We start from the raw sequence: 25,287 nt of genomic DNA, 5'->3' as shown, positions 1-25,287 counted from the left end.
TCCATAGCAATTAGCACAAGATGGGCACTAAATAAAAAACCTGCCATTGCCACACAGGTGGACGTCCCTAACTTACTTACGAGATCAATAAATGTTTGTTAAACCTGAATCTGAATGACTGATTAATAGATCCCGTCCAACTCTTTCCCTAGAAGATGCAATAAGAAAGGTTCTCCCAACAAAACACCTGCCATCCTCACTGGCAACCCAGTTTCCATTGCTGCTTCTGAGACGAATATGACCAAATAAAAAAATACTGTCAATTTTTATTGTGGTGACAAATGAAACCAAAAATGAGTTTTCTAAGGTAAGGTAGAAGACCAAATTAATGTTGATCTCATTTTACTTTCATGTGGTGTTTGGAAGGACACAGATTCGGGGTAAGGAAGCCACAAGGAGATTCTTTCTATTTGAAGCTAGGTTTGAATATAGATGATTTCTAAGATCCTTTTCCTGCTTCTCTCTCTTTATTTTTAAGACAATTGCAGAGCTAATGACTATAACCATACAGTGAGGTGGCACTTATAACGCATTTGTTGCTAGCTTTCCTGAAAAACCATTTCACATTAGTGTTCCACTGTGCACATGTGAAAAACTATAAAAAGGTTGGTCTCTTTAAATCGTGAATCTCTCAGCCAACAGTACTGTATTAAAATGTAATTTTTTCAATTTATGACTTCAAACCTCAGCTCTCCATTAATGAGCTCTCGTCTGAATCAACACCACCATGTAAACCTTGAAACCTACTGGTGCCTAAAGAATTTGTTCCCTTCAATCAGATCACTAAACAGAAAACAAAGAACATTTTTACACCTGTCAAGATGCAAGCAGTACATAGAACCAGCAAATACTAGCTAACCAGTAGGGTTAAATACACGCACAAGAACCCAGGAATTGCCAGAATAGAAAAGAACAATACTACACTGAAATAACTGAGCAGAATTTTGGTGGTTCCCACTAATGGGTTTGGCAGCCAATGATAAGCACTTCAATACTCAGATACTTCATTTCTAAAACAAGGGTATTGTCAATGCATCCCACTAAACAATTAGCAGAAGCAAAAACAATAGAATTTTAGAACTAAAAGGACTTTGACAATACCCTTGTTTTAGAAATGAAGAATCTGAGTATTGAAGTGGTTCACCCAAGCTCAGACAGCCTGGGACAGAGCTAACACAAGAATGCATTGCTGGGCTCTAGGTCCAAGCCCTGTGATAGCACACCAGGCAAAACTCCTAGCCGTTCACAAAAGAAACCAATCCTGGCTGGTTTTAAGTAGAAAAGAAATGCACTGAGCGGCTACTTGGAAAGGTGGAAAACCAGGCCTCCAGACCCACAGTCAAAATCCTGCCACAAAAGCTCCCTGGGTAAAGGCGACATAACCGTTGCAACTACACACAGGATACCACAGCTTGCAATGCTGCCTGCACCACTGCTGAATGCCACCCTTAGAAAACGGTTGTCACTATTACCACCTACACCACCAGAACAGATTCTGTGGTATCCTTTCTTCTTTGAACCTTTAGCTCCTGAATCAAAAGTGGGGTCCCAGGTTCAAAGAAGGATGGGAAAATTAGGATCTAATGTTTTCAGCTTTTGTAGTGGAAGGCAGGAGGCAGAAGTATAAGATAAGGAATTCCCAAAACACAGGAAGAGTGTTCAGGCACGGACAGCCCAAAATGACTGACGGTTAGCAAAGATACTATGCTTCAGCTGGTAATATTTTTAATCATAGCAATCATGGCTGTATTCAAAAGAAAAGCCATCTAACTGAACCTCTAAAACTACACAATAATAGGAAGAAAAGAACATTAGCACAGGACTGAGGGAATACTAGGAATATCCTGCCTTCCCCCCTCAACCCCCAGAAATCATCAATGGTACAAATTTCTACTAAATAAGAATGAAATTGAAGGAACAAGAGGTAAAAGATCAAATTTCCATTTTCAGTATATATAGGAAAGACAATATAAACACATTAAAAGATAAATCAGTGTGGCAGTCCCTCAAAAAATTAAAAATGGAACTACCTTATGATCCAGCAATTCCACTTCTGGATATTTATCCGAAGAAATTGAAAATACAAATTCAAAAAGACACATGCATCACTATGTTCATTGCAGCATTATTTATAATAGCCAACTATGGAAGCAACCTAAATGTCCATCAGTAGAGGACTAGTTAAAGAAGATGTACATACATGCAATGGGATATTACTCTGCCATAAAAAAAATAATGAAATCTTACTATTCGTAAGGATGGACCCAGAGGGTGTTATGTTAAGTGAAATAAGTGAGACAGAGAAGAACAAATACCACATGATTTCACTTATTTGTGGAACCTAAGAATCAAAATAAACAAACAAACAAAACAGAAATGGACTCAGAGAGAACAAATTGATGGTTGCCAGGTGGGACAGGGATTGGGGGGGTAGGTGAAAAGGAGATAGGATTAAGAACTACCACATTAGTAGTTACAAACTAGTCCCGGGGATGTAAAATACAACACAAGGAATATAGTCAATAATATTGCAATAAATATGTATGTTGCCAGATGGGCACTAGACTTATTGGGGGGATCACTTTGTAAGTTATATACATGTCTAACCACAACATTGTACACCTGAAACTAATATTATATTGAATGTCAACTGTAATTGAAAGAATTAAAATTTAAAAAATAATTAAGAAATACAAATTTAAAAGATAAATTATAATGCAAGCTTATATACAGTACATATTATACGAGTTTGGAAAAGGGAGTGATTATCAAGGGTAATCAGAAAGCTTCATGGAGGCAGAAATTGGAATCTTGAAGAAAGGGTAGGACTTAGACAAGTTATTTTTTCTGACAGGAGAAGGTATTCTAAGCAGGAGGTTTTTCCCAACCAAAGGTCCAGGAGAAGACAGGTACATGGAATGATAGGAAACGATGAACAGGCCAGCTGGAATGGAACAGAGAATATTTATAGGGAAGAAAACTAATGTGGAAAAATGGAGAAAATACTGAGCTAAGGATAAAAGACCTGGATTTCAAAGCCACATAGCCTAAGTCTCTTCATTTTGTCAAATGTATCGATTGTGATTGTGGTGATGGTTATATACATGTCTATACATATGTGTATAAATATATACACATGTATATATACATATATGGACCTATGCATGTGTACACACATATATACACACAAAAGTCCATTTCACTTTATGTAAATTAAAAAGTTTTTCAACGTCAAATTTCTCTGATTTTGGCTATAATTATGTCTCATTTGTCCACTGTTAATTATGTATCATTTGTCCACACTCACTAATCAGAAGCTCTGGTTATCACCTGTTTATGCATTTGATGAATAAAAGTGCTATGGAACTTTTTTAATGTATAAAAATTTATAGGCTACATTAGGTGATCACCAAGGTTCTTTCTAACTATACTATTTTATGATTCTAATTCCTGTTCTAGAGTAAACTTAGTAGGCTGTTAGCAAAGGGACTAATTTTATGATTTAATAAGGCTAGGTGGAACAGAGTTTTGGCAGCCTGTAGCCATTAAGATGTTTTTCTTTCTAGAAACTATGCATAACATATGAAGTAGCCAATGTCAAACCAACTCCTTAAGAATGTAAAGGCCCTTTACAACATTCATTAAACATCAGTTATGTGCTTTCAAAATGTAAAGGCTTTAAGAATTTAAGATGAATAAAATCACATTTTCCTGACAGTTGAAGAGCTTGTAGGAATGTAGTTGAGGCTCATAATAAACAAATAATCACACTCTGCTAAGAGGTACATAGTAGGTCCTCAAATAACATTGTTTCATTCAACATCATTTCATTACAGCACTGATGAAAGCCATAGGAACTTAACTTTTGTTTATATTAAGCAGCCTATGGTAACATTGGTTTCATTATATGTCATTTAGCTTAAAGTCGCAGAACCTAGCAACGATGTTAAGTGAGGATTTATTGTACTATATTTCATCAGTTCTGAGATGTACATTTATTCACATATTAACATCTTTGAATTTGAGATTTCATATCTGTGAACTCAGGGCTGCCTTACAATGATCTGTCACTTCTATGTCCTAATGGGCCTAGAAGAGCTCTTTCAGTGTATATAAAATAAAAAGTTTTTTCTGTCTGACTTGTTTCGCTCAGCATTACTCTCTCAAGATCCATCCATGTTGTCACAAATGTTCCTATATCATCTTTTCTTACTGCCGAATAGTATTCCATTGTGTATATATACCACAACTTCTTTATCCATTCATCTATCGAAGGACATTTTGGTTGTTTCCATGTCTTGGCCACAGTAAACATAAAAAGCAGAGAACCATGTGATTTCACTGATATGTGGTATATAAACCAAAAACAACAAAAGAACAAGACAAACAAATGAGAAACAGAAACTCATAGACACAGACAATAGTTTAGTGGTTGCCAGAGGGTAAGGGGGGCGGGGGGTGGGGGGTGGGAGATGAGGGTAAGGGGGATCGAATATATGGTGATGGAAGGAGAACTGACTCTGGGTGATGAACACACAATGGGATTTATAGATGATGTAATACAGAATTGTACACCTGAAATCTATATAATTTTACTAACAATTGTCACCCCAATAAATTTAATTTAAAAAAAAATTAAAAAAAAAAAAAGTTAGGCGACAAGAAAGAATTGTGTCTTCATTTAATCATCAGCATTTTCTTTTTTTTTTTTTTCAGTAATACAAAATAATGATACAACTTTCAATCTAGAGTTCTTAGTATTGGTAGGATATGCTATGGTCCGCAAAGGAGAAAGGTACTAAATCCACCCAGGAAGGTCTGGGAATGCTTTCCAAAGAAAGTGACACCAGAATAGAAAATGGAGATATGGGAACCAGTGTTTTCCAAAAACTGCAAATGGACTGTGTTTTGGAGATGAGAATGAAAAGATATGAGGTAAGATTTCTTCTACTACAGAGGTTGGCCTCTATCATGCAGGCAATGGGGAAAAGGCAGAATTATGAATAAGAGAATAACAGGTCAGATTTATATTTTAGACAGTTCAGGATTTAGAACTGTCTAAATAACAGGTCAAGACTTATATTTTAAACAGTTCAGTTCAGACAGTTTTAGACAGGGAAGGATGGCAAAGGACTGATTTAGAAGAGATAAAAGCTTAAAAAACAACAATAATAATAAATAACCAGTTAGAGGAAAAGTCCTGTATTTGCAATGACAGAACAGATGGAAATCAAGGGATAAATTTCAGACATATACAGAATTAAAAACAAAAAACTTATAGAATTTGAGGAAAATGTATTTAATAGGTACAATGCCTTATTACAAAGGAATGATACTCTACTGACTGTCTCCTATGGATCATCTTCCAGGTAACTAACATTTTTACAGACGTCAATCTATCTAAGGCACTATGAAGACATTCTGGAGCCTTCCAAGGTATTCTGATAACAGTTTCCTAGCATACATGACTAAAAAGGCTTCAACTTTCCTAAAAACCTGGTGATACCACTAGCAATTATCCTTGGATGTGTCACTAAAATATAGTACTGGAGCAGATGGGTGGCTCAGTTGGTTAGAGTGTGAACTCTGAGCAACAGGGCTGCCGGTTCGATTCCCACATGGGCCAGCTAGTTGCACCCTCTGCAACTAGAACGAAGTCAATGAGCTGCTGCTCAGCTCCCAGGTGGCCAGATGGCTCAGTTGGTTGGAGTGCAGGCTCTCAACCACAAGGTTGCCAGTTTGACTTCCCAACTTCCACAGGGATGGTGGGCTGTGCCCCCTCCAACTAAGATTGAACACGGCACCTTCAGCTGAGCTGCTGCTGAGCTCCTGGGTGACTAAGTTGGTTGGAATGCAGGTTCTCAACCACAAGGTTGCGGGTTTGACTCGCGCAAGGGATGGTGAGCTGCACCCCCTGCAACTAACAAGGGCAACTGGACCTGGAGCCGAATTGCGCCCTCCACAACTAAGATCAAAAGGACAACAACTTGACTTGGAAAAGTCCTGGAAGTTCACACTGTTCCCCAAAAAAGTCCTGTTCCCCTTCCTGAATAAAATATTTTTAATAAATAAATAAAATAAAATAAAATATAGTACTGAACTGCAAAGCCAGAAGACTGGGAAAAACAATTCTGGAATGACTCTCCAAACAGGGATCCAAAGAAAGAATAGTACCTATTAACAAAGTAAGAAGTAAGCAAAGTATTATGTGGATAAAGTACTCCCAAAAATAACAAAATTTAGAGGTAAGTTTCACAATATTCACTTAATTTTAATTTTTACCTTTCTTAAACTAATTCCTTAAAGAGGAAACGAAATTAAAAACCATTCAGCTTGTCACAAAAAGACAAATATTGTATAATTCCACTTACATAACATACCTAGAGTAGTCAAATTCATAGATATAAAATAGCATGGTATTTGCCAGGAGCAGTGGGGAGAGTGAAGTGGGAATTATTGTCTAATGGGTACAGAGCGTCTTTGGGAAGATGAGAAAGTTCTGGAAATGGATGATGGTGATGGCTGCATGATACTGTAAATGTACTTAATGCCACTGAATTTTATAACTGAAAATGGTTAAATGGTCAATTTTATGCTACGTATATTTTACCACAATTAAAAAAACACATTGGTTCAAACTAAAAGCAAAACTTAACCCTCCTCAAAAAAACGAAAGCAAAAACAACTGGCATGTTTAGCACTTTGTCTAAGCCACATCACATTTTTCTGAGCTTCTTTGTGTATTTATTTATATTCAACTTCATTCAAAAAGGATTCACAGGCCTTCTATAGAAATAAGGTGGAAAACATAGGAGTCAAAGTGAGTGGAAAGTAAGGGTAGGAAATAAAACTCAGCATACAGACAGGCCTAAAGGTGGCCAGACACTGGGCTCTCTGCTTCATACAAGACAAAGCAAAAGGATAAAGGATCGCTTTAAAAATTCCCAGACCTTTCAGATAAAAATATACTAACACTCAGGAGAAATTCAGCTTTTCCTGGAACTGAGGCCTGGGAGAAAGTTCTCCAAGGAGTGCTCAGCCAAAGAACCATGTGTGTCCTACAGTTTTGATTCCACACCCCCAACACTGTACAAGAGCAGGATGGTTACTGCTGCGACTTCCATTCCTCCTCGGGGAGAAGAGAAGCACCCCACTACAGAGCGGAAGGCATCCTGCCAGGTGCCTGCCTTTACATGCCAGTGTTTGATTCTCAACACAACATTGGGCGCTAGACATTATCATTTCCCTTTTACAGATAAGGACTGAGGTGTACAGAAAGGAAGCAACCTTGCTCAGTCGATGGAAGAGCAAGTGGCAGTGCTGCAATTAGATTCCAATCTTTTGGGGAAAGGTCTATATTTTTTAACACAACATTTCAGGAAGAGGTCCCCTATGAAAAGTAACTGCCACCTAAAAGAGTTCATCAAGGGTCGACAATTAGGCAAATAAAACTTGACCCTGAGAGAAAAGCTTATATATTCAACAGCCATTTTCCACGAGCACTTCATAAAATCAGCTTCCCTGGATCCTCTGAAGCTGGTAGAAACACCATGACAGGAGATGGCCCATAAATGTAATAGTCTTTAGATTACTGAATTAACAGGAAAGGAGAAAATATACACAAGAGAACTCATAAGAAGCAGCCCTGGCATCTTTAGAGGAACAAATAAAGGTAAACTCAATCTCACTTTGTAATTATATTATTAAATTTGTGGTTGGCAGTAGTACTATGCTACACCATCCAAATCTGCATAAACATTTACAAGATACAATGAATTGAAGTTGCTGAAGGACTATCTAAAACTGAGAAATGGAAAACAGTAAAAGGGTAACTTGAAAAGTCATGAAAAAGAGTGTATCATTTTATATTTACACTTATTTTTATATTTTCATTAATGATTTAAGGGAAATACATTATATATATATGTATACATATATATGTATACATATACATATACATATACATATACATATACATATATATATATATATATATATATATAAAATGATGTAAATATAACCACAAGAGAAGCAGTTTACCTGATATCTGGTAAGTGAGCACGAGTGAAACCATAAAAATCAAGAAAAACAGACTTAATTCAGTTAGCAACATAGGCAGCAACAATATAAAAAAAATCAAGTAAGTTTCAGTGTGGATAAATATAACATATTTATTTGGGAACAAGGGTATGTTAACATAGATTGGCTACACCTTTAAAAAAAAAATGAAATCTTGAAACTTCCAAAAAAAGGCCAAACCACAGGACTGCTGTGCATATCATGGGAACTTTGTTTGCTTACAGACCAACTGGACTAGGGAGCTTTCTCTGTTGCATTTAAGAATCACAAAAGAAAATAAAACTGACACAACAGATAAGACCTATATGCAAAGTGACTCAGACTGCACAGCTATGCAACAATGGCAGAAACTTAGAAAGCTGCAAGAAGCTAAAACAAAAGTGGGTTAAAAAAAAAGGGGGGGACGACAGCAAATAATGATAGATTTTGTGAATTACAACTCCACAACAGAGAGGTCATTAAGACATGAGATGACGCCCAGAACACCACCATGCAGAGCAACAATCTCTCTATAAAATGTTGGTAAGAAAAGCCCACCTGGAATAGATACAGTGGTAAAGGCAGAGCTAAAAATAAACGAGATAGATTAAATTGCCGTAGGGTAAGAGAAGAAGATATTGAATCGCTCCGGGCACCTGTAAGGTGCAGCATTCTCCAGGGTCAGCCATAGGTCACTAGGTATAAGCTGGGAAAGAACACTGCACAGAAAACCCTAAGGGTGACAGCAGCACTGAGCTACTATTCGCAGTGCAGGGAAAAAGATTTCCTTACATTTATCTAAACAAATTGCTTCAAAGGCATAACGGTAAGTATGATTCTGCTGATCTCAACATGTTCACTGCAAAATTCTAAGGCAGCAGCAGAAACACCTCAGAATATAGAAGTGATATCTTCATGAACGAAATAAAAAAATGATCCATGCAAATTACTTGCGGAGGTGTGTAGGGAAAGAATGAGAAACTACTAGGAGAATGGAAAGGGGAGACAGATTGAGTTTTTGTTGTTGTCCATACCTACCCACCCCCAACCCCCAGGCCCTGGAGCTCCAAAGCGCATCTGCTCTAAGCCAGAGTTTATTAACAGCAGGTCCCCCAGTGGGAGAAGCCATTAGGTTCCTGCAGGAAAGACTCGGCTTTGGATGGGGATATAAAATCGCACGAAGAGAGGTTTCATTACCACTCTTTTCCTAAAACGTGAAATCTTTGACTTCCAGGAAAATATTTGTTAGAGCTATGAATTGCCCAGCGACCGTGAGTGGCACTGAGTTCATCAAACTTTTACTTAGCATATATTTTGAGCCAAATACCATACTAGCCAGTAGACTAAAAACAACCCAATGCTGCAAACATTTTGAAAACCAGAAAATGTCTAATGACACTGCCATCAGAATTTTTAGGTTCCTTCAAAAACGTACCTTTTCGGAGACAAAAATAAGAGTTCTGCTTGACATCAGCTAATGAATGTGGAACAATATTAGCTGTCCAGTATTTGCCATCAATCTACCTTAGTGTCTCTATCACTCTGCAAAGATGACAATTGGTGTATACTTTCAGCCCAATCATCCCAAGAGCTCAAATCCATTGTTTTTCCAGAATACCATTTGGTATAAAAGAGAATAGTAGGAAAAAACAATTTAAACTAGTGTCTGCCTCTTTCTCTCTCTCTTTCAATTCAACATAATCTTGCAATACTGCTCTGAAAATGTTACACACAGTCTACAGTTAGATCCATATTTCCTTTTATGAAACATCACAATGTCTAATGTCTTCTTTTATTTGATTATTTCTAGATGGCATATTGGTCCAACTAAGCAAACCAGAAGTATGTGGTTTAGAGATACAGAATCTTAGAACTACAAAAAATATGCGGATTCTTTAGATAACTCTAAAATCCAGAGAAGTCATATAATTAGCTAATGAAAACTTCAAAAATATAATCTAGAGCAGGGGTGTCCAAACTTTTTTCAACGTTTTTTACCAAGGGCCATATGCAGTAAAATACACAAACAGCCGGGCCACTCATTCAAGGTGAAGTGTGTATTGCCTCACCTGGTTTATTTAAGTAAACTAAATATATTTTTGGAATTTGCTGCGGGCCAATTAACAATGGATTGCAGACCGCAGTTGGCCCGCGGGCCGCAGTTTGGACAACCCTGCTCTAGATCCACAGACTTTTAGGCCAGTGGCCTTACCACCATCCTATTCTGGTTCACTGTCAGCTATTGACAGTGCTTTTTGATCATCTTTTGTCTAAAATATACAATATTTTCAAATCTGACAAGCTGACCATTCTCAATACCTGAGTCTAAAGTCTTCAAAGGCTTTAGTCTTCAATGTTCTACTTTAAATTAGTGTCGCACCAAGTACTTTTGTCATATTTACCTCTCATGGGAGATTTCATGGCAGCTTCCACCATCCCCACCAGAAGCTGGAGACTCTTGGGGTCTTGAGCCAGTCCAGATGCAAAGGCTGCCAGGGCATCGGCATGACGTCCGAGGTACTGGAGGGCAACACCCTGTCGGAAGTATGCCTGGAAATAAAAAAATAGATAATGCATATTTTGCTTATACGCTGTGCTCCAACAAGGCTGGTGATGATTCTTTATTAGAACAACACATCAGCGGAACAAAGATTGAGATAGTCTTGATTCAAAAACCTAGTAAATATTTCGCAATCAAATCTGATTTCTTCCAACATCATAAACTATAAACATACTTCTTTCAGGCAAATTGTATTTTAAGCTTTCATTCTTTTCACTTCTAGAACACTTATACATTTTATCACATTATTTGGCATTTATTCACATATTGTTTTTATTATTTTTTAAAGATTTTAAAAATATTTCTTATTGCATCTTTAATAGCATAAGCTCCTCAAGGACAGGGGTTTGGAGATTTCTTTATATCTCACCAAAGTATGTGGTACAGTGCAAGGTAAATGATAGAACCTCAAATACCACTTATTTTATATTTTTCCCCTTTTATATAATTAACAGGAAAAATCAATGTGATTATTAAGATAATTTTAATAATGAGTAACATAACAGCTATATTTAATGCAGTGTTTCAGACATAATATTTAAAAGCTGTTATCTAAAATATGTGTGCTTTGCTTATGAACAAAATAAGATTGTTATCATAGTATTATTTAATTGGATTAATGTAAAAAGTAGGATCATCAGCTGTGATTATAGGAGAACATACCTCCTTCCAGCAAATTGCAAAAAGGGATCAGAAAATTAATAAAATATTTACATTTGAGAATAGTCTTAAGAAAGTGCAGTTTGTTTTTAAACACACAGAGTAAAACCAAGTAAATTAACAAATGGTTACTAGTATATAACCAGCAAAGGACCTTGTACCTGATTAAATAACACAAAACAACTATTAGTGTTTTCATTGCTTTTGTGACAACATCTGCTTCTAAAATACTTGGCCTATTTAACTTCAACATTCTTACAATACTACATGCTTATAACACAAATTTAACTTTTTCAGTCCAACATATTTTGAATTGCCAAAAATTATAGTCATAGGATCTAAACGAAGTTTCAAACAACTCCTAAAACTGTTACTCATTAAATTTAATACGTCTTTACACTTGTGTATTACGTGCACATATACACACAGTGAGACAGAGCACCTTTAATGTTTACAAAACATTTACTGATCTGATTTCATTTTTACAACTACCCTGTGAGGTAATTTAAGATAGGCAATCCTATTCAGTGTTTGTATTTAAAAAAACAATCCATAAACAGAATGAATAATCAGATTATTAGGGGCTATTCAGACTTCTACTTGTTTAAACTATCAGCAGCTGTTAAAACTCACACCCAATCAGAAAATAACCTCTAAATGCATTTTCATTACTAATTCCTAAGATCACTTCCTTTCAATGGTCTCAGCCACTGTTTCATTTTTTTTATTATTATTAGTTTCAGGTGTACAAAACAACATAGTGATTAGACATTAACATACCTCACAAAGTGATAACCCCACCAAGTCTACTACCCATCTGACACCATACATAGCTGTTACAATATATTAACTATATTCCCGATGCTGTACTTTACATTCCATGACTTTTAAATTATAGTTCCACATTCCATAATTTTTAAATTATAGTTGACATTCAATGTTATTTTATATTAGTATTAGTTTCAGGTGTACCGCATAGTGGTTAGGCATTTACATAATTTATAAAGTGATCCCCCCAATAAGTCTAGTACCTGTCTGACACTATGCATAATTTTTACCATATTATTGACTCTACTCCCTATACTGTATTTCACATCCCTGTGACTCTCCTATAATTACTAATTTGTACTTAATCCCTTCACCTTTCTCACCCATCCCCCCAATGCTCCCTCCCATCTAGCAACCATCAGTTTGTTCTCCGTATCTATGAGTCTATTTCTGTTTGTTCGTTTATTCTGTTCTTTAGATTCCACATATAAGTGAGATCATATGGTATTTGTCTTTCTCAGTCTGACTTATTTCACTTAGCATACCACTCTCTAGGTCCATCCATATTGTTGCAAATGGTAAGATTTCATCAGTAATACTCCGTTGTGTATATGTACCACAATTTCTTTATCCAATCATCTATTGATGGCTCAGCCACTGCTTTAATCGTTAATGTGTTTTAATGACATTTTTCACTATTCTTTTCATCTCACATTTTATGTGATGTCTATAATCTAAGGGGCAACATATACCACATTCCAACTAAAAATAACGATAGTTTATACAATTCTAGAAATGCTATATTAAACCTAAACTAAAAGTACACACACACACACACACATACATATACATATATATTCATTCCAAATACCTGTAAACTGTAATTATCATTTATGGAGAGAGAAAAAAGATGTCTTTAGTTATTGATTTCAGGAATATGTTTTTTAGAAACACAAATGTCTATTGTGATAATAATTTTACAATATATGTAAGTCAAAAGTATACTGCATACCTTTTACCTATGCAATGCTATATCTCAATAAAACTAAAAAACAAAAATCTTAAATTAGTCTCAATGAAGTCTGACAATTTGTTGCATATTTAAAGCAAAACTTATCATTCATTACTTCACTGAGAGAACAACTGATTTCCCTGTCTCCAAATGCAATCACTGAAAAATGTGATTTATCTACTCCTTGGTAGGCAGGCAAAGTGGTGTTAAATGCCAGTTATGGTACCAAGTTCACACAGCAATTAAAGAAGAGTGTGCATGCTTTGTTTTCTGAGGACACTCAGAAATTAGATGAGACAAGATAATGACCATGCCATCCACAATCTTGGCTTGCTTTTCTTCAGAAGATTTTGAAAAGAGGTATAGGAGAGAAGACTCAAAAATCTCCCTTAGTCCTCTCTCATCCCTTCCACAATCCCCATCCCAACTTTGTATGATTTTTCTCGGTTAAAAGCTTTGAGTTATATGCTTGTTAAGATAGCGTAATAAGTCACACTCTGACAAACCTGTCCCTAACTCACCGAGTGGGCTAGCCCAACTTTCCTCCATGCAGTATTCATTGCATGTACAAATAGCTGTGGAATAAAAATTAGTCATCTATACTTCTGTGAGAGATATGCCACGATGGATTCAAATGGATGACGATAAAACCTAGATTGTGGGTTATTGTGATAGAATAAAAAGATTTCAGCACAGTACCTAACAAAGTAAGCACGCAATAAAATTAGCTATTTTGATTAAGAAAAAAGAATTGTAACAAGAAAATGTGATTACAGATGAACAGTATATAAGAGGAGTCCAACAAATATTTTATTCAAGAGTCTAGTATAATATTATTCAATTCCCATCACTACTTCATTCACTCCTCTCCTTGCCCCATAAAAGACTGTTGGCAGACATATGAAAAAATGCTCATCCTCACTAATCATTAGAGAAATGCAAATGAAAACCACAATGAGATACCACCTCACTCTAGTTAGAATGGCTATCATTAACACATCAACAAACAACAAGTGCTGGAGAGGATGTGGAGAAAAGGGAACCTGGCGCACTGTTGGTGGGATTATAGATTGGTGCAGCCACTATGGAAATCAGTATGGAGGTATCTCAAGAAACTGGAAATGGAATTACCTTATGACCCAGCAATTCCACTCTTAGGTATCTATCCAGAGAAATCCAAGACGCTAATTCAAAAAAAATATATGCTTTTACAATACCCCAATGTTTACTGCAGCACTATTTACAATAGCCAAAACTTGGAAACAACCGAATACCCATCGGTAAAAGACTGGATTAAGAAACTGTGGGGGCCAGCCCTGTGGCTCAGGTAGATGGAGCTCCATGCTCCTAACTCTGAAGGCTGCCAGTTCGATTCCCACATGGGCCAGTGGGCTCTCAACCACAAGGTTGCCAGTTCGATTCCTCGAGTCCCACAAGGGATGGTGGGCAGCGCCCCCTGCAACTAAGATTGAACATGGCACCTTAAGCTGAGCTGCCACTGAGCTCCTGGATGGCTCAGTTGGTTGGAGCACGTCCTCTCAACCACAAGGTTGCCGGTTCGACTCCCACAAGGGATGGTGGGCTGCACCTCTGCAACTGGCAACAGCAACTGGACCTGGAGCTGAGCTGTGCCCTCCACAACTAAGATTGAAAGGACGACAAATTGACTTGGAAAAAAATAAAAAAGTCCTGGAAATACACACTGTTCCCCAATAAAGTCCTGTTCCCCTTCCCCAATAAAATCTTAAAAAAAAGAAAAAAAAGAAACTGTGGTACATTTATACAATGGAGTATTACTCAGCTATAAAGAAGAATGAAATCTTACCATTTGCAACGATATGGATGGACCTAGAGAACATTATGCTAAGTGAAATAAGTCAGTCAGAGAAAGACAAATACCATCTGATCTCACTTATATGTGGAATTTAAAGATCTGAATAAATGAGCAAAGTAAACAGAAATAGTCTCAGAGATATAGAGGAAAAACTGATGGTTGCTAGAAGGGAGGAGGGTGGGGTAGAGGAAGAGGGGGAAGGGATTAGACAGCATCAATTGGTAATGACAATATTGCCATGGGGATATGAAAGACAGTTTGGAAAATATAATCAATAATGTTGTAAAGATTTTGTAGGTGTCAGATGGGCACACGTCTTATTAGAGAGACCACTTCATGGATGGTGTAGATGCCTGACCACTGCACTGTACACCTGAAGCTGAAGTTGAATAACACTGTATGTTGACTATAATTTTATATATATAGTCACGGGTTATGGAGTACAGCATAGGGAATAGAGTCAATGGAATTGTAATAGATATATACAATGTCAGAGGGGCAACAGATTGGGGGAGGGGAGTTATCACTTCGTGAGGGGTGAAATGTCTAACTACTGCATTGTTTTGCACTCCTGAAACTGAAAAAAAAAAAAAAAAGACTATTGACAATTGGGAAACTTACTGCTATAAGGCTCCCAGCCAAAATCTGAACCATCTGACGAAAAGAAACTGGTAGTATCAGGTCTTAGGTGATGCAGCAGTCACCCACATAATCCCCTGCCAGCCTCTTCCAAAGCAAAGGTCAAGATGAGCTCAGATTCACAACTGTTTACCACAGCTTCCAGAAAATTGATGTGATCTGCTGTAGCCTCTCTGCTTCACCCTTCCTGGTTCCTGCTACTCATTTTTCTCTTACTTAGTGTCACAGGCTTCACAGGAAGCTGCTTCACCTGGGAAAGGCACATATTTTGATCACTTAGGATTAAGCAGAGGCAGTATACCTGTACGTGCAGCATACCAACAGAAGGCGAGGCCTGTGAAGCAATACTGAACACGTGGTGCCCAGCCAACCTCAGAAATTATATTTCCTTGCCTCAGCACCCCTCCCCCCACCACATACACCACATTCTGGTCACTGGTTAGTTGCAAACGGGGAAGGAAAGGCAACCTGAATTGACTACTGAGAGCGCCTATACCCTGAGAACAATGGTTTTAGCCTGGAGCTTTAGCCAAGAAGAGCAATGTAGAGGAAGCTAGTTAATACTCTGGACTAAAGGTGGGATGCCTAGATTTTCAAGTGTTGCAGAGTCATTCATGTTGTTGTTGTTGATCACAAAGAACCCTCAAGGATTATTCCACACATGCTACTAAATAACCTCACAAATATAACTGGGTTACAAGAGTAAGTTTTCATTCCTTCCTCCCTTCCTTCAATTAACATTCCAGAAAAATCTATAGCACCAGGCACCATGATGTCTACAACAAACAAAGAAACAGGGTCAGGACTCACTCTCAAGGTGCTCAGAGACTAAGGGGAATAGAAAAAGATATAAATGTCTTGACTGCTACCTGCAGTAATTTGTTACAAGTAGCAAGGTTTTCTAACATCTCAACAGTAATAAAAATGTAACTAATGACCAAAGTATTTATGCCCTGTTGTTGAAACTATTAGTGTCTGCTCTTTATTGGGTGGACATTCTTCTCACCTCAGAGAGTTTGCCATAGACTAAATGTTTGTGTCCCTCCAAAATTAATACGTTGAAACCTAATTTTCAATATGAGGACATTAGGAGGTGGGGCTTTGGGGAGGTGATCAGGCCATGAGCGTGGGGCCTCATGAATGGGATTAGTGCCCTTATAAGGGAGGCCCCAGAGAGTGCCCTCTCTCCTTCATGTGAGGACACAGCAGGAAGACAGCTGTCTATTAACCAGGAAGTGGGCTTTCACCAGACACCAAATATGCTGTCACCTTGATCTTGGACTTCACAGTCTCCAGAACTGTGAGAAATAACTGTTTGTTGTTTAAGCCACCCAGTCTATGGTATTCTGTTATAGCAGTCCAAATGGCCTAAGACAGGATTAAAGTAAAAACACTAAATGACCAAACATGTGAAACACTAGGCTACTCACTCGTCAAGTACCCCTGGAAGCAATGAAAGACCTTTAAGTCTTTCCTTTCAACACACCATTCCTGGTTCACAACTCCAAAACACCACTAAACCCAAAATCTAACATTCTACACTCCCGTGGCTCAAATGAGTGATGAGGTAAACTCCTATGCTCATAGGTATATTTATAAAATATAAAATATTTAAAAAATACATGTAATATGTAATGATATACAAATATAAGAGTGTTTACTTATATGTACAATACATACTCTATTAGTTAAAGCATTCCCAAATATTCTGCCTTCGATTTAATCTGTACTTTCAAACATTATACTTTCATTTTCCTAACCTGCCTTTCACTGCTTGAATTTGAACTTTTTACGTCTTCTGAGTAAGTATCTCTACCTATAACACGGCAGCACGTCTGCGAGCCAATCCCATCCCCTGCTACCACGTCGGCTTCATCTTTTTCAATATTTACAAATTACATATCTATTTTACTGTATTTTCCCTTATTATTTTATTTTAAAATGAGTAGAAATGGGGAAACTAGAAATGCTGATACTAGTTCTTAAAAAGCAGCAGCATTAATTTATCATTTAATACAACTGGTTCAAAAATGAAAATGATTACAGGGCACCAAAAGTGGGAAACCTTTAACATCAATGGATGTACACAGGACAGCTATGCTCAGTCGTGATGGAAAAGAATAAAATTAGAGAACATACCGGGGGTGCCAAAAAAATGTTCGCAAGTGGACACTTTGGTCAGCGTTGCTCAAGCAGTAGTTCGCTGTAACCAGAAGTGTCTGGACGCTGATGGGAACCACTTTGAGCACCTCTTGTAATTGCAGACGTCAACCGTGACTTGTATTCATCTTTTGCTATGGGTATATATTGAGTATTATAATTTTAATAGTTTTTTTCTTTCTTAAAATGTGTGTGTGTGTGTATATATATATATATGCACCCTCTTTATAAAAAACGATTCGGAAAAAGAAAGGCAGGATTTGAGATTTTATTTTTCCATTTTCTAAGAACTAACACTCCCCAGTCACTGAATATGTCACTCTTTTAATATTTTACATATTTGACTTTCATATACTTCTTCGGGAATGCAATGTATGGGAAAATAAAAGACTGCTTGTAGTACTTAAAACAGATACGCATCATATGAGCAAAATGTAAATGTATGCATATTACCTCTATAAAGTTTATTATATATTACAAATTACACATTATGTCACATAAAAATGTCACATGTAAAAGTGAAGGCACAGTACCCATGACTTCAATATGTTTTTACTCTCTTTCATCAAATAGTCACCTACATGGATACATATATGCAAATTATTTTTGTTATGTATTTTGTTATATATGTTTCATTTATAACAATGGAGAAATTAATTGAATTTTCTGCAATGATAGAATTGTTCTCTGTACTTAGCCTCTAGCCGGCCACATGTGGCCACTGAGCACTTGAAATGTGGACAGTGTGAATAAGAAATTAAATTTTATATTTTATTTCATTTTAAATACTTTAAATTTAAATAGCTGCAAGTGGCTAGTAGTCACTGGATTGGACAGTGCAGTTCTCGAGTTTGGTCTTCCTCTCAAAACAAACCTCAAAACACAAATCTAAATTGGAAAGTAAAAGGGTATATACTGAACAAGTGAAACAACTATTATAAAAGCTCTGAACTGAAGCCATGCGACTTACTCCCAAGGCAGATATGGTAGAAGAGAAAGGACGCATGAGGCTGACATTGGAATCCTGTCCGTTTTAGCTGTGCGCCTTTGGACAGGCACCAAATGTCAACAAACTGCATGTTTCCTTCCCACTTACAAAGAGGGTGATGCTGGTGACCTTAACGGGTTGTAACAATAGTTGCTAACTGATGTCATATATGAAATATAAAACAGAGTACATACTTTTTACAAAATTGAACTGAAGTGAATTTCTCACTAGGCATTACTCTCAATTTGGCATTTACTCTCTACTCAGGTGGCTCTTCTGCTTCACCAGCTTGCAGATGAGAAATCACTTTTGGTAAAGTTGGTGCGGGCTGACAAAAATTAGGCTCCAAACAAAAATTAACAATTATAATGATCGCCTTGAGTCAGTAAGGAAATAGTTAAAACTTATGTTTGGCATATTCTGTTTCAAAAACCTAGAAAGTAGGTAATACATTTGAGAGAGACTTTTAAATAAAAATTGCTTTCAAAAATGTTTACAATTTTGGCAGTAATGATTGGGTAGGCTTCAATTATCTAGTAAACTCATGATTTGGGAAAAACATCATCTGCAGGTTAAATAAGGTCTTTTGGCCTAGGTGGAAAAGAAGAAAGACATGGCAGAAAATAGATGACCAAAAATAAATCTGTGAAAACATGAAACAGTCCCTCCTCTCAGAGGCTTTATCCTGACACACTGATTATTAGAATCACCAAGACTTCTGAGGCCCTGACACCTACTTTAGAATTAACAAGAGCCCAGTCTTAACATATCCGTCCTGCTGCTATAAATGACCATAAGATTTAGTGCATATATGCAGGTGTTTTATTTTCCCAAACCTTTTCTAGCTGTCATGTGTTAAACCACTATCTATGCCCAATGCTGGGCTAGGTGCTTTCCATAGTTTATCTGTAACCCTCACAATATCCTGCAATAAGTTATTATAGTTCTCATAAGAGGCGGTTAGTTTTTTAGTATAGCTGTCAAAAAAGAGGCGGTTACGAAACTTGCCCAAAATCATACAGCTACAAAGTGAGACAAAGCTGCTGCCAAACTCTTTCCACTATATTCCACATTACCTCTTTGATAAAAGAATTAATGGTATGCAATTAACCTCTAAATCAAGTTTTTTGTCTGGAAATTCTTGTACTTGCAAAATTCAACCTATGGAGGCAGAAATGAAGGAAAATCAGAAATGACACAGAAAATTTATGAACATGAATATTTAATCTCTTTTCCATTAGCAACCGTTGATTGTAGAACAATTTTTAATGAATTGGATGGAGGGAAAATTCATTTCATTAACCTTTCATATAAATGTATTATTATTGAACCAAACAGGCCACTGTACTTGTAACTCAGCTCGATGTTAATTAGATTACAGGCATGAGGCTTTAAATCAAAGAGAAACAAAAGGAGCCATCAGCAAGCTTCTCCGCCAATGCTTGTTTGTTTGCTGGCTAAAATGGATTTTTACCAACAACACAATTTGCTATGCTTCTTTTATTTTGTGACATTTTCAAGTGAATTTTCTCTTGCTTCTATTTGCTGACACTTTACATTAAAAATAAAAATAAAACCTGAGAATCAGCAAAGAACACATTCTTCATGTAGCAATGTGTTTTACCTGCTCAGCTGGGAGTAATCATTCCTATCTCTCCAGAAAACCACACTTCTATTTTTCAATAGTCTGTCTTATTGTATGCTGAAAGCACATGCAAGAGATTGGAGGCTATTTTAGAAAACACCATTATTTAGTTTGTAACCCAAAATCAGAGGCCAAAGTGGCCTCAACATAATGTTCTAACCAAATCTACAGCTGTGAATTGCTTTTCTCCCCAACCTTGGCTTTTGGTACGTTTAGTATCTATTTCTAAAGGAAATCTGCTCTCAGTCCTGATTGTTTCATATCGTATAAGCTAGTTCTTTTCCCAAAATTAATTTTAAACTAATTGTGTCAAAAGTGTTAAGGTAACATATTTTAAAAAGAAATCAGATATCTGATAAAAAGTTAAAGACAAGACGAAATGACAACCAGGAATTAAATAACTAAGTAGGTGTCGCTTCCTACCACTGGAGGGATTCGCAGTGTTACAGTACATGTCAGGTTACAAACTGTGTGTACAATAATCTGGAGCTTCTCTTCTAAGCTTTAAAAATAATCAGTGAAAGAAGCCGGAAGTCCTCTAGAGCAGTGGTTCTCAACTTTCCGTGTCTTGTGCCTTCCCTCCAGGGGTGTGGCATGGGAAGGGTACCAAGCGGTGCCAAGGAAAAAACCAGGGAATTTCCTAAGCATTCTCCCCAAAACCATCTGGCTTCAGTATGAGTTCTGTGCCCCTGCCCTACCACCAATCCTCCCCCAGCCCGGAACAGAACACAGCATGTGCGCCTTCATGCACACAGCCTGGTCCTGGGGAACGTGGTAAGTAAGACCAGAAGCAAAATGGAAAACAATAATGGTGGACAGAGAGAATGGTGGATTCAGAAAAACCCTGAAGCCAACAACATGGGAATTAAAAAAGGATCCTGAATCCTAGCTATTGAAATAAAACATTTGGCATCTCACCTACCATAACGTAGTTATACCCAAACCATGGCAGGTTAACGGGAATCCACTCCCTTCAGAATGTGGGCCATCAGAAATTATTGCCATAAGTACTATATATTGGGATATAGGAGTTCTACATAAACCTTCCTTGAGCAGATGAAATTCCACCATTAATGACTCACTCCTTGATCTTTCTGAGCTTTCTGATCTATCAACTCTTGCTTTTCTCATCTAATTATTATTCAAATGTGAGTTTGCAGCATTACACCGTGGAGAAGGGCAAAGCCATAGAATAACACAATCCATCTCCTGAAATGTCAAATGTATTTGAAGTTTCTAGGAGAGAATATTTTTAATTAATAAACTTTATATTTAGAGTGAGAAGTATAGAGAATTCACAGGTAATCATTGTCCGATACATGTACAACCTTCCCCACTATTAACACCTTGCACCACCAGCAGTATTTAGACTCAATGGAGAATTATTTTTCTATCAAAAATTATAAAAGAAAATAAAAAGTTCACACAATTTCTAGAAAAAGAAAACGTTTTTTAAAAGAATGCCCACCCCCACTTTGCCTATAGCCCCAGTCCTTCGAATAATCCCTCTCTTGTGACTTTAGGTGTGGGGAAAGCAAAGTTTGAGAAGTTCTACCTAAACCACTGGCAACCTCTACCTTTGTCAACTGCTTCAATTGCTAGGTGCCATGTTTCCCTGAAGATAAGACCTAGCCGGACAATCAGCTCTAGTGCGTCTTTTGGAGCAAAAGCTTATATAAGACCTGGTCTTATTTTACTGTAAGACTAGGTGTAATGTAATGTAATGTAATGTAATGTAATGTAATGTAATGTAGTGTAGTGTAGTGTAGTGTAGTATAGTATAGTATAGTATAGTATAGTATAGTATAGTATAGTATAGTATAGTATAGTATAATATAATATAATACCGGTCTTATACTAATTTTTGCTCCAAAAGACGCATTTGAGCTGATTGTCCGGCTAGGTCTTATTTTCGGGGAAACACGGTATCAGTAAGACTCCAGAAAAGAATATATATTGGGGAGAGGGACATGAACAAGGTAACATGAACAAGTGGTGAGAGCAGGGACCAAAAAACACTTGCACAGATATTTGACGCATTTTTCTAAATGATGAACTTCCCAGCCTTCCTCTTTCCCCTTCCTATGTTATTGTTTCTACATTGGCATATGTCACAACGAAGTGCTGCGTGTCACAATGAAAAATATAAGAAAAACAAAAATGTTTGCCTCTCAGTACTTGCCAGCTCAAAACTATAACACTACACATTAAGTCTTTTCAAAAGAGAAGGGGTTCCATTTCTAGGCAAGATGGAGTAAATATCCAATCTTTCTCGCTAAATACAACTACAGCCTGGAAAGATTCATGAAACAGCTCTCTGAATACTCTGAACATTATATGATAGCAGATGCACTGAGGAAGAAGACCAGAATTCAAAGTAGTACCAAACCAGCCATGGGTTTCCTGTTTTATTTTGTTCCTCCTTCCCATCTAGTATTGCCCAGTTTGGATTCAAAGGCAGCTCAAAACGAAAAAGTTCTCACTGGGTCCAGACAGAAGCATTCCAAGAAAAGTCCTCCTCTTCTGGTCAAACAAGCAAGACAGAGGACTCCTACAGCTCAGAAAGAGTAGAGAAAATCCTGTTTTTAATCCTCTTTCCATTCTTTCCCACTCCACACCCTGGGCAAGCCAGCAGTGGCAGGGATGGCAATAGCAGTGGCTGCTGGGCAGGCATCGGAAATTCTGGGGAAGGGGACCCTTCTCTCTGATCACAGAAGCTATGGTCCCACAAGTGCAGGATAAATCCCAATGAATCTCTCTCTCTCTCTCTCTCTCTCTCTCTCTCTCTCTCTCTCTCTCTCTCCACCCCCATTATTTGGTAATCATATAGACATGATTATTACAGAAGATGTATGGCAGGTCAGGGAATCTAAACTCCTAGTTTTGACTAGAGGATAGGAAAGGGAGGGCAGCCACACAGCTGGAAAGTGTGGGTGGGATTAGACAGAGGAGGGAGCTTAGGAGAGTGATCCCATAAAGAGATACATGGGGGCCGGCCCGGTGGCTCAGGTGGTTGGAGCTCCATGCTCGTAATGCAGAAAGCTGCCAGTTTGATTCCCACATGGGCCAGTGGGCTCTCAACCACAAGGTTGCCAGTTCAACTCCTCGAATCCCTCAAGGGATGGTGGGCTCTGCCCCCTGCAACTAACAATGCAACTGGACCTGGAGCTGAGCTGCGCCCTCCACAACTAAGATTGAAAGGACAACAACTTGACTTGGAAAAAGTCCTGGAAGTACACACTGTTCCCCAATAACGTCCTGTTTCCCTTCCCCAATAATAAAAATCTTTAAAAAATAATAATAATAATAATAATTAAGAAAAAAGAGGTATATGGATCTGACCCTAAATAGAACACCAAAGGTTCTGAGAACTAATCTATAGGCTAGACTGCCCCCTAATTCTCAGACTAACCATTGAGTGACGCACACACAAAGCCTTAGCAGAACTACAAAGGCTCTGAAAACTTCATTGACATTAGAACCAAAGTCCACAAAAACGTAGGTTGGGACTTAACAGCTTGAAGCTAAACAGGTAAACTGTTTATTAAAACAGACAAAACAACAAAAAGCCACATTCTCCTATAAATAAGATACAAACAATAATACCAAAACATCAAGGATATAAACAAACTTATATGGCTGATGAAGAACCAGAAAAATCTCAACTCACAAGGAAATAAGGCAATCCGCAGATGCCAACTCTGAAATGACACAGAAGTTGAAATTATCAGACAAAGATTTTAAAGTAAGTATTATATCCACATTACAAGAAGGGCAAACACTCTTGCAATAAATGGAAAGACAGACACTCTCAGGAAAGGAATAAAAGATATAAAGAAAAGCTAAATGAAAAATGTAAACATAAAAATACAATAGCTGAAGTGAAATATTCAGGACTGGGCTCAGTAGTAGAATTCAGATGATGGAGAAATGAATCAGTGAATTTAAAGATAGATGAAAAGAAATTACCCAATCTGAACAATAGAGAGAAAACTAATTCAAAAACAAAAATGAACAGAGCTTCACGGATATGTTGGGTAATAACAAAAGGTTTAATATTCTTGTCATTGGAGTCCCAGTAGGAGACAATAAAGAGTATGGAGCAGAAAAGAAAAACCAAAAACTTGAATAAATAATGACTGAAAATTTTCCATATTTTGTGAAAAGACACAGCAGACATAAATCTACAGACTCAAAATCAGCAAGCCCCAAACAGCATTAACCCAAAGAAATACATGAAAAGAAACATCAAGATCAAACTACTGAAAACAAAAGACAAAGAAAAACATCTTGAAAACAGTCAGAGAAAAATGTCATATTACAAGTAGGGAAACAACAATTCAAGTTATTGTATTTCTCATCACAACCCATGGAGGCTAAAAAGCAAGACATCTGCAAAGCACTGAAAGAAAACTGTTAACCCAGAATTACGCCACCCTTCAGGAAAACATCCTCAGGAATGATGCTGAAATAAAGACACTGTCAGATGAAGAAAAACTAAAAGAAAATACGTCACCAATAAACCTATTCTAAAAAAATGCTAAAGGAACTTCTTAGGAGACAAGAGAGAAATAATACTATAGGAAGAGCTGGTAGTGCAATAAGTCTAAATAATAGAGATAGATGGCAAACAAATCAGAAAATAAGAAATAAAACTGCTTCTATAAGCAGCCAATATGATTCTCTACATAGCAATCCTACGGAAAATACAAAAAAGCTCTTAGAACTAATCAATGAATTTAGCATTGTCAATGAATACTTGGTTAACATGCAAAAATCATATTTCATAACAGCAAAGAACTAGAAACTGAACTTTAAAAAACAGTATCATTAAAAATAGCTCCAAAAAGTAAAACATTTAGGTGTAAATCCAACAAAATATGTGTAAGATGAGCATGCTGAAGACTACAAAATACTCATGAAAGAAATCAATGAAGACCAACATGCATGGAAAATCATACCA

General features: G+C 37.1%; 1 protein-coding gene across 3 annotated transcripts in view; it reads right to left on the bottom strand.

The window, feature by feature from the left end:
* The window catches only part of TTC28 (tetratricopeptide repeat domain 28), a 611,103-nt gene that overhangs the window by 294,246 nt on the left and 291,570 nt on the right, over positions 1–25,287 (bottom strand). For all 3 annotated transcript variants that reach the window (XM_074321572.2, XM_074321573.2, XM_074321574.2), the window contains one exon: positions 10,461–10,608. In XM_074321572.2, the coding sequence (XP_074177673.2) occupies positions 10,461–10,608 (148 nt within the window). The remainder of the gene's footprint in view (positions 1–10,460; positions 10,609–25,287) is intronic.

The sequence above is a fragment of the Rhinolophus sinicus genome, chromosome 9 (assembly GCF_057876585.1).
Source record: "Rhinolophus sinicus isolate RSI-liver-muscle chromosome 9, RSI-T2T, whole genome shotgun sequence".
Classification (NCBI taxonomy): domain Eukaryota; kingdom Metazoa; phylum Chordata; class Mammalia; order Chiroptera; family Rhinolophidae; genus Rhinolophus; species Rhinolophus sinicus.
This window is presented reverse-complemented; position numbering and strand designations above follow the sequence as displayed.